At 45.5% G+C, this 12,138-nt stretch overlaps 2 protein-coding genes across 3 annotated transcripts in view; both read left to right on the top strand.

Moving 5' to 3' along the window:
* Positions 1-1,214: 1,214 nt before the first annotated feature.
* Positions 1,215-2,150, top strand: G0S2 (G0/G1 switch 2). The gene is made up of 2 exons (XM_077902254.1): positions 1,215-1,373; positions 1,496-2,150. The coding sequence occupies exon 2, from the start codon at positions 1,550-1,552 to the stop codon at positions 1,835-1,837; it is 288 nt and encodes a 95-aa protein (XP_077758380.1). The 5' UTR covers positions 1,215-1,373; positions 1,496-1,549; the 3' UTR covers positions 1,838-2,150.
* A 7,753-nt stretch (positions 2,151-9,903) lies between these two features.
* Positions 9,904-12,138, top strand: part of HSD11B1 (hydroxysteroid 11-beta dehydrogenase 1) — a 64,963-nt gene continuing 62,728 nt past the window's right edge. The window contains exon 1 of one of the 2 annotated variants that reach the window (XM_077902243.1): positions 9,904-10,057. The gene's annotated coding sequence lies outside the window, so the exon portion shown is untranslated. The remainder of the gene's footprint in view (positions 10,058-12,138) is intronic. The other variant, XM_077902241.1, reaches the window with a different exon arrangement.

The following is a 12,138-nucleotide window of genomic DNA, read 5'->3' as shown; positions in this document are numbered from 1 at the left end:
CAAGATTGCATCACTGACCTTTACAATTTTCTGGCCTGTCTGATTTCCCTCTCCTCCCCCCTTTGCTGCTTGCAGTCCTTTGACCCACTTACCTCTGCTTTTCCCCTCTTGCTTGCTGGCGGACTGTGGTAAATGGATAACCAAAGCTAAATCATTACACCCTCCACCCCGGGGTGATGATTTTGAATCTCAGCCAAAATGCATCTTTCTCTCCTCCCTTGCTTCCAAGTGTGGTTGGTTTTTGTTTTGTTTTGTTTTGTCTTAACTAAGCTCTACACCTAAGCTGGGGCTTGAACTCAAGACCAGGGGTCAAGAGTAACACGCTCTTCCAACTGAGCCAGCCAGGTGCCCCCCCCCCCCAGGAGTTCTCTCTTTAGCTCTTACCCAAACCCTCTACTCTCACCCTTCTGGCCCTGTTTGTATAAGCTGAGCCCGCAGGATGCTGGGGCACCCCCAGACCCAGGGAAGTGGCAAGTAACTATTGAGAGCATGAACTAATGCATTCCGGACCAGCACAGGAAATGTATGGACAGCCGCCCCCCCTCCCTTGCATCCTCACTGTCCCCTACCCACTCCCCTCCGAGTGCACTTCTCAAGTAGGAGCAGGGATACTTTGGACTTGATGATACACAGAAGTACAAATACAATCAGAGGCATCACACACACGTGCGTCAAAGGGCACCCTCAATAGATATTTCTCCATCCAGTGACCCTAGCAATGCAAGCACCTGTGACTAAAACCAGTCGGGGAAAGAATCACAAGCACAGCGGAGCCTGCAGACCTTGCTCGGCTCCCACCAGGATCCCTCCCGTCGCCCTCCCCTCCCGACCCCCACACCTGTGCCAGGACGACACCCTTAGGAACAAAGACTAAGGGTCTTCCCTCTCCCCCGCGATATCCTCATTAGGGGCCCTAATCGGGACAGCCCCAGACCCTGTGCCGCCCATGCACAGCACTAAGGGAGAGTCACGTGGGACATGTCCCCACCGGTGCGCGCACCCCGCCCCCGGAATGGGGCCTCCTGAGGGCGGCCGCCCCCCCGTGCACCCCCTGCACCCCCCGCCGCGGCCTCCCCCGCCCGGGGCGCCCAGCTCACGCGACCCGGGCGTGCACAGCTCGTGCCGCCTCCACCTGGGTCCTGTCCCGCCCCTCCTCCCCCCTCCCCTTCCTCCTCCTCCTCCTCCTCCCGCGCGGGCCGCGGGCCAGGGGAGCCCGGGAGGCGGGCCTCGGAGGAAAGATATAAGCGGCCCCGGGGCACCGCCTAGGCGCCAGCTGCGGAGCCTGCACCTGGGAAAGCCGGGCCCCGAGGAGGAGGAGGAGGAGGAGGAGGACGCGCCCCCACCCGCCCTCGGCTCGCGCTGCCCCCTACGAGGTGAGCCCCGCGGGGGGATGGGGAGCGCGGCGGGTGCCGGGCGGCCCCCCGCCCTGCGCGACCTCCGGGGGTGGGGGGGCCGGAGCCGTCCCTCCGGAGCTGACGGCCCGCTCCCCGCGCAGGTGCCCCGCAGGTGCCCGGCAGGTGCCCCGCAGGTGCCCCGCAGGCGCCCCGGGATGGAATCGGTGCAGGAGCTGATCCCGCTGGCCCAGGAGCTGGTGGCCCGGAGGCCGGGTCGGAAGCTGGTGAAGCTGTACGTGCTGGGCAGCGTGCTGGCCTTCCTGGGCGTGGTGATCGGCCTGGTGGGGACCGTGTGCGGCCCGTTCACGGCCGCCGGCCGCCGGCGGGACGAGGAGGCGTTGGTGGCGGAGCTGCGGGCAGTGCAGCCCCGGCTGCAGGGAGGCAAGCCGCGGGGGGCCGTGCCCTGCGGCCGCGCGCTCTCCTACCGGCCCCCCGCCTCCTAGGAGCCGAGAGCGCCCCACAGCGCGGGCAGGGCCCGAGACCTGCAGACCTGCGCCCCCCGGACCGAGCCCTGAGAAGCCACTGACTTTCAGCCCTGAGCTGCCACGTGGAGCCACCAGGAGGAGGTTGGGAGTGATTTTGCTGCTGTGCAGCATTGCACGATGACATGTCCAAAATCTATGACCTTTGGGCTATCTTGGGTGCATCTACCAGTTTGCACTAAGGTGGAAGGCGGGGAAATGCTTTTTATATTATTATATTATTTTACGACGACCACCCATTTTGCATTTTTGAAATAAAATTCGTTTTATAGTATGTCTCCGTATCTGATTCCTGAGGGGCACGTTTCCCTGGGAGGGAGAGCAGGGAGGGCGGGCATGCTGGCTAAGGGGGGTCTTCGCTGAGCCCTGTGGGGAGAGCAGCTGCCTGACCGTCAGCATCACTGTTCCAGACTCTGGTATTCATATTACATGCTTAGAAGTATGTTGAGGGGATGCCTGGGTGGCTCAGCACTTTAGCACCTGCCTTTGGCCCAGGGCGTGATCCTGGAGACCCAGGATCGAGTCCCACATCCTGCTCCTGGCATGGAGCCTGCTTCTCCCTCCTCCTGTGTCTCTGCCCCCCCCCCTCTCTGTCTATAATAAATAAATAAATAAATAAATAAATAAATAAATAAATAAATAAATAAATAATTTTTAAAAAGAAGTATGTTGAGGATTCGTTTTTGTTTCATGTTAGGGGTGGCAGGAGAGAAACTTTTATAAGTCCCACCGGGCTTAGCATTTTAAAATCAGAAGATAAATTAACTTCTGAGCTACAGTACACTAATAGCAGATACTGATTGATTCTAGGGCAGAAAAAACTATTTGCCACCACCTCACACCTGGCCAGAGGCTCGTATGGCTGATACCTCTGTCTTTCTGTGTTTTAACAAGAGAGAGAGAAAAGAAAAAGAAAACTCGATAGCTGGTAGGAAGAGAGAAGGCAAGCTCCCAATATTCCCAGTTGGACCTCTCGCTCTACCCAGCCTTCCTCCTCATCAACTCAAATCATAGTAAGAAGCTCTAGGCTAAAAAAAAAGAAGAAGAAGAAGGAGGAGGAGGAGGAGGAGGAGAAGAAGAAGAAGAAGAAGAAGAAGAAGAAGAAGAAGAAGAAGAAGAAGAAGAAGAAGAAGAAGAAGAAGGAGAAGAAGAAGAAGAAGAAGAAGAAGAAGAAAAGAAGAAGAAGAAGCTCTAGGTTAGAAGGAGAAAAAACTGGTTATCACCCATCTGGGATCTGGGTTCTCTTCCTCCAGGAATAGAGTATAATCTTCTTGGGATCAAGGTCCTTATCATCCTCTTCCTCTTTAGTGTTCATAGAAATCATCAACTAGGTGGCTCAGTCTGTTAAGTGCCTGCCTTCCCCCAGGTCATGATCCCAGCATCCTGGGATTGAGCCCTAGGTGGGGCTCTCTGCTCAGTGGAGGAGTCTGCTCCTCCCTCTCCCACTCCCCTTCTTTAAGTTCTCTCTCTCTGTCAAACAAATTTTTTTTAATAAAAGAATTCATTAAGTCCTGAGCAAATAACAGGTTCTTAATAAATACTTGATTGCTCAAGTAATCTATAAAGGTAAAGTATTGCTTCTCAATGGAAGGAGGGTCAATTTTCTTCCCCCAGGAGACACTGGAAAATGTCTGGAGACATTTCTGGTTGTCTGGTAGGGGAACTGGGGCACTCCCTACTAGCACCTATGAATAGAAGCCAAGGATGCTGCTAAACATCTTATAATGCACAGGACACCCACACGCACACACAACGAAGCACTCTCCAGTGCAAAATGTCAATAGAGCTGAAGTGGAGAAGCCCTGGGTTAAAAAAGGAAGGAAAGAGGGTTTGCTTAATAGTTTCAGAATCAAGGTTTCGAGATGGTCTCAGAAGACTGTGGTTGTTACCAGATGGAAGCCCCTCTCCCAATACAAGAAATCCCCATTCCTAAAAATGGTCCTTGGCCCTATCCTGTCTGGCAATTTTATCATCAATGTAGGACAAGTGACAGAAGGTATACATATCAATTCAGTGACTGATGCAGAGCTGAGATTGTAGAGTCAGGATTCAAAAGGACTCAACAGGTTGGAACCAAGCACTGAACTAACCAATTGAAACTGAACAGGGAAGAAGATATTGTACAGAATTAGTTCCAAAAATCCAGTTGCAGGGCCACAGAATTATGAAGGCTTATTCTAGCAGCAGATCATGTGAAAAAGACATAGGTAGTGGGACACCTGGGTGGCTCAGTGGTTGAGCATCTGCCTTCGGCTCAGGTCATGTTCCCATACGTACAATCGAATGTATGTAGTTTGACACTGTTAATTTTTTTAATGAATATAGTCAAAAGTTTGTTGACAAATAAATGAAGAATGCTGAGGAAAATTATAATGCTTTGTACAAATAAAGAACATTCTTGTTAAAAAAAAAAAGGGCGGGGCGGCTTCCCGGGTGGCTCGGTGGTTTAGTGCCACCTTCGACCCAGGTTGTGATCCTGGAGACCTGGGATCGAGTCCCACATCAGGCTCCCTGCATGGAGCCTGCTTCTCCCTCTGCCTGTGTCTCTGCCTCTCTCTCTTTCTCTCTCTCTCTTTCTCTTTCTCTGTCTCTTTCATGAATAAATAAATAAAATCTAAAAAAAAAAAAAGAGTCCCACATCAGGCTCCTCACAGGGAGCCTGCTTCTCCCTCTGCCTTTGTCTCTGCCTCACTCTCTGTGTCTCTCAAGAATAAATAAATAAAATCTTAGAAAAAAAAAAAAAAACAGAAAGACCTACATGGTTTCCACTGATTACAAGGCTCAATATAAGCCAACAAGGGTCTGCTGAAAAACAAACAAAACCCTAACATCTTATTAGTAGAAGGGAAATGTCCAGAAAAAGGAATGAGGAGGTGGTCTTGTTGTACTTTACAATCTGGTCGGTGGGAAACCAAGAAAGTTAAATGAGACTGGACAGCTTGGGTTTGCATTCTGACTCCTCCATTTGTTGGCTTTAAGACCTTGGGCAAGTTGCTTATCAACTCTCTGCAAGTTAGATAAGTTCTTTCCCCATCTATAAAACAGTGCCTCCCTCATGGGGCAATTTTGCAAATCAAATGAGACAATGCATGTAAAGTGCTTACAGCAGTGCCTGGCAAATACTACGCATTTAGTCAATGATAGTCGTTGTTATATTTCAAGAGAGACCTTGATGAACAAAAACGCACTCAGGTCAGAGGGACCTGGGCATATAAAAAAATCCAGAAACCCTGTCACATACAGAACAATTGAATAGACCAGTAGAGAAGTGCCAATACAATCCTGTCATATAGTAATTGCCTCCAGATAGTTGAAAGGGGGCCATATCGATCCAGTGAAGTCCAATAATACAGACTTGTTTTACATGGCTTGAAAATGCAGAATGAAAAGTAGCAAATAGAAGTACAAGGAAGCGGTTCTTAGGTCATTAAGAAATCAGAGTAATGGAAAACATAAGGAGTTTCCTTGTGACGTATAGTAAGCTCCTTATGACTAAAAGCATGCAAGCAGATGGGGCACCTGGGTGGCTCAGTCAGTTAAGCATTTGCCTTCTGCTCAGGTTGTGATCCCAGGGTCCTGGGATTCAGCCCTGCTTGGGGATGGGGAAGGGTCCTGGGATCCAGCCCTACTTGAGGATGGGGGCTGGGGGGGGAGGTCCCTGCTCAGCAGGGAGCCTGTCTCTCTCTCTTTAAAAAAAAAAGCATGCAAGCAAGAGTTTGGAAATCATCTGCCAGTGACGGTATAAACTGGAGAGGAGATTTCTGAACTTGGAGGGAGATTAGTCATATGACCTCTGAGGTCGAGGTCTCACCCAATTAATACGATGCTAAGATTCTTTTTAGAACAAACACCAAATAGGAGATATAGTTCCTATTCCAGCCTGCTTCTCTCAACCCATCCCCACCATCCACACCCTGTTTCCAATGCCTCTTCGTTCTTTTTCTCAGCATGTTTACAAATATTTTCCTTCTTGCTCTCACTATTAAAAACTATTAACAGGGGGATCCCTGGGTGGCTCAGCGGTTTAGCGCCTGCCTTTGGCCTGGGGCGTGATCCTGGAGACCCCCGGGATCGAGTCCCGTGTTGGGCTCCCTGCGTGGAGCCTGCTTCTCCCTCTGCCTCTCTCTGTCTTTCATAAATAAATAAAATCTTTAAAAAATAAAAAAAACTATTAACTATTAAAAATAAAGAATTTACATGTTAACTAACTAGAATTTTTAAAAATGATGATGAATTTAATTCCAATAATGAAGTATTTCCTGATTAAGTTTATCTAAAGCAATGCTTTTTGCCTCTTAGAAAATACCTTAACCTAGTGGTTGAACCTAATGGTTCTCAAACTTTGTCATAGTGAAACACTTATTAGTTACCTCATTCTTTACAAAACACCACAAAGCTCTGATCCATTAGTATAGGTAAATATGTAATTTTGTATTATATCAGATTTCAACTTGCATTATGTTCTAATGAAAACAGATAGTTGGTATCAATTGTGAGAATATTAAAAAGTTGCCACATTCTTGAAGATTTTATTTATTTATTCAGGAGAGACACAGAGAGGCAGAGACCTAGGCAGAGGGAGGAGCAGGCCCCCTGCGGGGAACCAGATCAGGACACCATCCCAGGACCCTGGGATCACGACCTGAGCCAAAGGCAGACACTCAACCAGTGAGCCCCCCAGGTGCCCCAGTTACCACATTCTTAGGACAAGCTTGATTGTTCTATAATCAGGGTATCCAGAACCAGTTTAAACTCATTGGTTCAATCAATGACAACTCGCCTCAGTTAACACATTTTTATAAGCCAACCAGTCAGTGATAGCCCCTCACCTCTAAGGGTCAACCAACCAGGAACTAACTGACGACATAAATACATTTCAGAGTGCCAGGCAGTCAACAAATAAATATGCTTCTACAGGTGATTCAGCCCACGTACGTCTGGGAAAGTATGCCAATCTCTGAATTTGGGGTTTCCAAAAACCAAAGTATGCTTACTAGGTTCATTGTACCCAAACTCTATTTATCCTTCATATCTGCTACCAACTAAGTCAGTTCCAATGATAATCTGAACTCCAGTGGTTTCACTGAGTTCTCACCACGTCTATGATTTGTAACCAAGTAGGTGTTTGTACGAAATCATCAGTCTTTGTACAAAGTAATTAGATATTTTAGTTTACAGGTATACATGCTGGTAAATAATTATACCTAAGCCTTTGTATAAGGTCATTAGACATTTTATTTAGGAGGTATACTATTGAGTAATTAGACATAGGTCTCATAATTCATTAGACCTTTTGTTTTGGAGGCACACCATTTGATAACTATTTTTGTCATTAAACTGCTTATTCCTCTGCTGCTCACTTTACCTTCGCTTTTGTTTGTCTATATTATAGTCTTATCTTATGTGTTGTTGTTTTGTTCTGAAATACCTTATTTCTGATGTATGTATAAGGGAGCGTTTCACAGGAATAGCCCAATAAATCACTGATCCAATCCAAATAGACCTAAGGGATCAGAGCTGAGGATTCATTAGCCTGGCTCCCAATTCAGGAAAAGGCAATTGGCCAAACTTAGCTTTGGGTTCCCTGCAAAACTTTCATGAGAGCATTCTCTGTCTTGTCAATGTGTGAAAGACAGTCACTTTTAGTCTGTATTCCAGTGTCAAACATTGTCAGGTCATTGACTGCATGGCCTTTTACTAACCTTTCTTGGAAAGGGCACCCAAGATACCATTTGCAGGTACATGCTCTTACTAAACAGCTTCTTTTATCTTTCTTGGATTCTTCTATGTCAAAATTGCAACCTCCTCTTGGAAGAACTCCTGCTTCCCATATAAAGCTGTCTGGTAATCCTAGCTCTTGTGCTTACTTTGATAAAGGACAATATCTTTGAGTTAGGATAACAATGACCATCGCAGAGGAACATTTGACATATCAAAATCAGTAAATTCATTTAAGAGGAACTCCAGAATCAATTAATATATTTAAGAGGAACTCCAGAAATCTTAAGAGTCAATAGTTCGCTTCTTTAATTCACATACTGAGGCCTAAAAAGCAACATTCTAATTCCAGCATGGTCTCTCTCAAAGACTCTGACACCCTCTGAAACCCACTCTCATTTCATTTCTCTTTCTTTCCACTCCCCTTTACCTGACCATCTATAGGAGCCTTTCTCATCAGAACCTTCTCTGGAAAAGCAATAACATCCTAAAATTGCTAAACCAGAAGGCAGTCCTAAGGAAATTAGGTGAACTGTTTTGAGGAGTTTTTGTTTTGTTTTTCAATTTAAGTAAATTGAATTTTTTTAAAAACAGAGCTAAATTTAAGCCCTGGTCTGGAGCCACATTAAGAGCTATAACTAAATTTTTTCCTACACCTAAAGAAGTCGGGTAGAAATTTGTTAAATAATTTAGGATTTTATTAGGTACTTATTGCTCTGGACTACAGACCTGCATTAAGTAGTTCAAATAATTGTTAGTACTACAGCTGGAGAAAAAATGTACAAAAGCAGCAGGAAAGAAAGGAAAAATTTAAATAACTCAGCCATGTAAAATGAGAGAAAAAAGTACCTTAAGAGAGCAAGAAAAAAAATAGAAAATATAGTACAAAAGACAATTTCAGAAGCCTCTCTTTTAAAGGGACAAAGATTCAAAATTATAAATTAAATAAAAATGAAAACAGACTTCAGGAAATTTTCAAAGAGTATTCTGGAGTAGACCCAACAGCTGAAGTAAAGGAGACTTGCCTTTTTCAGTTCTTTTTTCTTTCTTTTAATGGACTTAAATATTAGGGGATTTAATGAGAGAAAAAAATAATTGAAATCCCAAATGTCCAATTTGTAGCTAGACATTTTCAGAGAGCCTTTGAAAGTAAATTAGCTAGAAATCAATAGAACTTACGGTTCTCTAGATAAAACAACTGTCTCCTGAATGAAAAACAAGACTAAAAAGTCTCCTATCCTTTAAGAATTGGGAGCCTATAGAGAAGGATACTTAATGGTTGATTATTGCAAGCAAAAACATTGTTGAAAAAAACCCAATGTCCCATTTTGACTAACAGAAAGATGACTATCCAAAATCTGTCCAGTGATGCAGTTCCAAGGGAGACATTAGCACCCAACAATTCCAGTCCTTCCTCTAAATTTATGTCCCAAATCTCAGACACCACTGTGTGACCGTGCCAATTATACCCTCCATTAGGGTGGGGCTATGTCTAGTTTGGCTGACTCTATTCGCAGCTCCTACCTGGGCATGGAGTAGGTGCTCAGTAAATAATCTGTTGAATCGTGAATCAATAAATGGATAAAGAAAGTGAACTTTTTATTGGCACACTGCTGTCAGTGCCTTAGTCCAAAAGAACAAAACCTCTAAACTGAGGTTTGATCCTCCATCATTAATTGATGTGAATCCAGCTGGAATTATTGGAGGCCCTGCCCCATCTGGATCTTGTGGCAGGCTCCTGTCTTCCCCTCTACTGTCTACTCTCTGCTCCTGCTGATGTGATCACCATAACTGTTTATGTCACTTAGATGACTCCCTAGGGGGTTCATAACTGAGGAATGTACAGACACACAGGTCTCAGTCTCACAGGGCACACTGGATCCTAAAGTCTCTTCTGGTGGGGAAGGAAAATCTGCCCAAACCCAGTTCTTATTTCAGTACTTCCCTTTGAGGCAAAGCCAGCAATCTGAGCTCAAGCTTTCGCTGAGGGTGGGACAGAGGTTCGGCCTGGTGTGCCTCTGGCCTGTGTGGAGCTAACAATAGTAATGGATAAGTCTCCAGGGCAACTAGGACCACTTTCAACCCTTCCAGCCCTGGGGTGCTCTGTCCCCTGGGGAGCCCTGGACTAACCCACTCTGGCTTCCCTTCGGGGTTCCCCTCCCAGCACCTCCTGGCTGCAAGCTCCGTCCCAGCAGAAGGCCATTCTTCCTTGGCCTGAGTTTCACCTTCTTGTATCAGGTGGCAGACCAGCTGGTTCCAGGCCCTGAAGCAGGTCTTCTGGCTCCTCCCAGAAACCAACCAACTTCGGAGCAGGAAATCCTGCCCCTCCCCAAAGAGTGGGAAACCGCAGAGAAAGAGAGAGATGAAACAGAAGGGAAGGCAGAGGAGGAGGGAAAGGGAGAAAAGAAGCAAAAGGAAACAGGAGATCAATAAAAAGAAGCCAAATTTGGTTGAAACCTCAAGGTAAGACTTTTTAAAATCACATTATATATAATAGCATCACTATTTGTGTCGGGGCTTAGTACATAGTAGGTCATCAAAAAAACCGCTATTGAAATAATGCATCTATTGGAATAAACTGGAGGTCTGTGCTGAAGAGAGATTTCAATGTCAAATGCTGGTCAAAAAAAAAAATGCCCGATGAGCTTTGAAATGTGTAGGAGGGAAGATATGATAAGACGCAGATGGAACAAGACGTCTGTTACTGGCACCGAGAGCATTCTGATCATTGTGGGACAGAAAGTTAGGTTGGAACAAAAAGTTGCAAAAATAGTTTTAAAAAGTCTGTCTGTTCTTTTAAAATCATACAAAGGTTGCAGGTCGTAAGCATTTTTTTTTTTTAAATTGGCTTGAAACCGATGACAGAGCACAAACACTGGGCTGTATCCTGGGAATTGCTGAGAATGCCGATATCTGCATGCTGCATCTGATCATCAGCCCCTTCGATATTCCTAACTTGGAAACCAGGAGCCTTGGGCAACGCTTGTTTTAGCCCAAGAAGTCTTATTCAATGGGCCAAGGGAGGCCCAAAGTTGTCGATCAGAATTCTTCTCGTGCTGTTGACCTATTCCTTGGCCCCAGCCCAGCCCAAGTGCTCAGGATACTGACCCTCTGGCCAGTTCTGGGAAAATTCAAAGGCACTTCTCACAGATCCCTTAGAGAAACTGGACAGGAACAGGAAATGCCATTCCCCACCCCAACCATTTCCCCAAACCCTCACTTGCCATCAATAGACAGAACCAACCAGAAGGCTGTAGTTTGCCTATCCAGTCACTTGGAGGGATTAAAATAACTGGACTCTTGCTTTGGAAAGCGACTATACGAGATGATGATGCGTTTTCAAAACAGTTGGCTTTTAAGAGTCCTGGCTCCCCCGACGTTTCCAACAGTGCGTAACAATTCAGAAGGACACACTTGAAGCTTTTTTGGTCTGTGGTTTTGTTTGTTTGGTTGGTTGGTTTTTTAGTGCCAGCCTATCTCTTTGGGGTTTGTGTGAATAAATCAGTCAGAAGCTGAACCGGTGGGAGGGTTGGAGAGGTAAGGAGAGATGAAAGAATCTCACTTCTGCTTGCTTGCCAAGATTGGAAAGGAATTGCCTTTCCCTCTTCATGATACATGAAAATATCATAGGATGTGAAAAATAGATGATATGAAAGTAACATCCAAAAATCTTACCTCACTCTTTATACTAGTATCAGTGCAGCAAAAAGCGCCCTGCACCCGATTTCTGAGCTGGAATAAATCTTAAAGGTAATATAATTTAATTCCTCTTGTTTGCCAGGTAAGGGAACCAGAGCCAAGAGGGAAAGGGTGCTTGCCCAAGGTCACATATGTGTCAGTGGTGGAGAGGAGACTGGAACGCATTTCTCCTGGTCCCACCCAAGGGCCCTGTAAAACACAACCTAGACTTTATAGGAAGATGCCCCAGACACCCAAGAACTCATAAACACTGCATCTGCTGTTTGAAAAAAATAATTCAGTTAAAAGATGCTCAAGTAATCCTTGCCTGGCAGAAATGGAAAGAAGGAAAGATTTTCCTAAGAGTTAAGCTTTTCCAGGATCTGTTTTATAACTGTTAGGGCACTAGAGAGAGAGAAAGAAAGAGAATAGAAAGATTTAAGGCAGGTTTGTCAGGAGACAACTAGAATATTTCAAATTCCTACCAGTGACCCAGCATTTTGCATGCTTTATATCTTTATAGAATCTCACAGTATCCTCCTCTTACAAATAACATTTTTAAAATTGGCTCAAATTCACAGAGGGGAAAAGGATATTATTATTTCTGCATCTCTAATTAGTAGACCCAAGATCACGCTCTGGACTAATGTAGATATTTATAGTTCAGTGACCATTACATTCTTATTCAGGCCACTCCCCAGTGTGGACCCTTGCTCCAGCCATTTCAATCTACTTGAGGTTCCTCTGACACGTCATGCTATTTCTAGACTCCTTGCCTGAACACACACACAGTTCCCTCTATTTGGGATGCCCTTCCTACATCTTCTTCACCTCCATAACTTGTATTTATTCTTCAAAACTTAGCT

The sequence above is a fragment of the Canis aureus genome, chromosome 6 (genome assembly GCF_053574225.1).
Source record: "Canis aureus isolate CA01 chromosome 6, VMU_Caureus_v.1.0, whole genome shotgun sequence".
NCBI classification, from domain to species: Eukaryota; Metazoa; Chordata; class Mammalia; order Carnivora; family Canidae; genus Canis; species Canis aureus.
The sequence above is the reverse complement of the archived record's forward strand: the minus strand, read 5'-3'. Positions and strand labels throughout refer to the sequence as shown.

Excerpts from the sequence above, each read along its gene's own strand:
- G0S2 (XM_077902254.1), top strand. The coding sequence starts at position 1,550 with ATGGAATCGGTGCAGGAGCTGATCCCGCTGGCCCAGGAGCTGGTGGCC.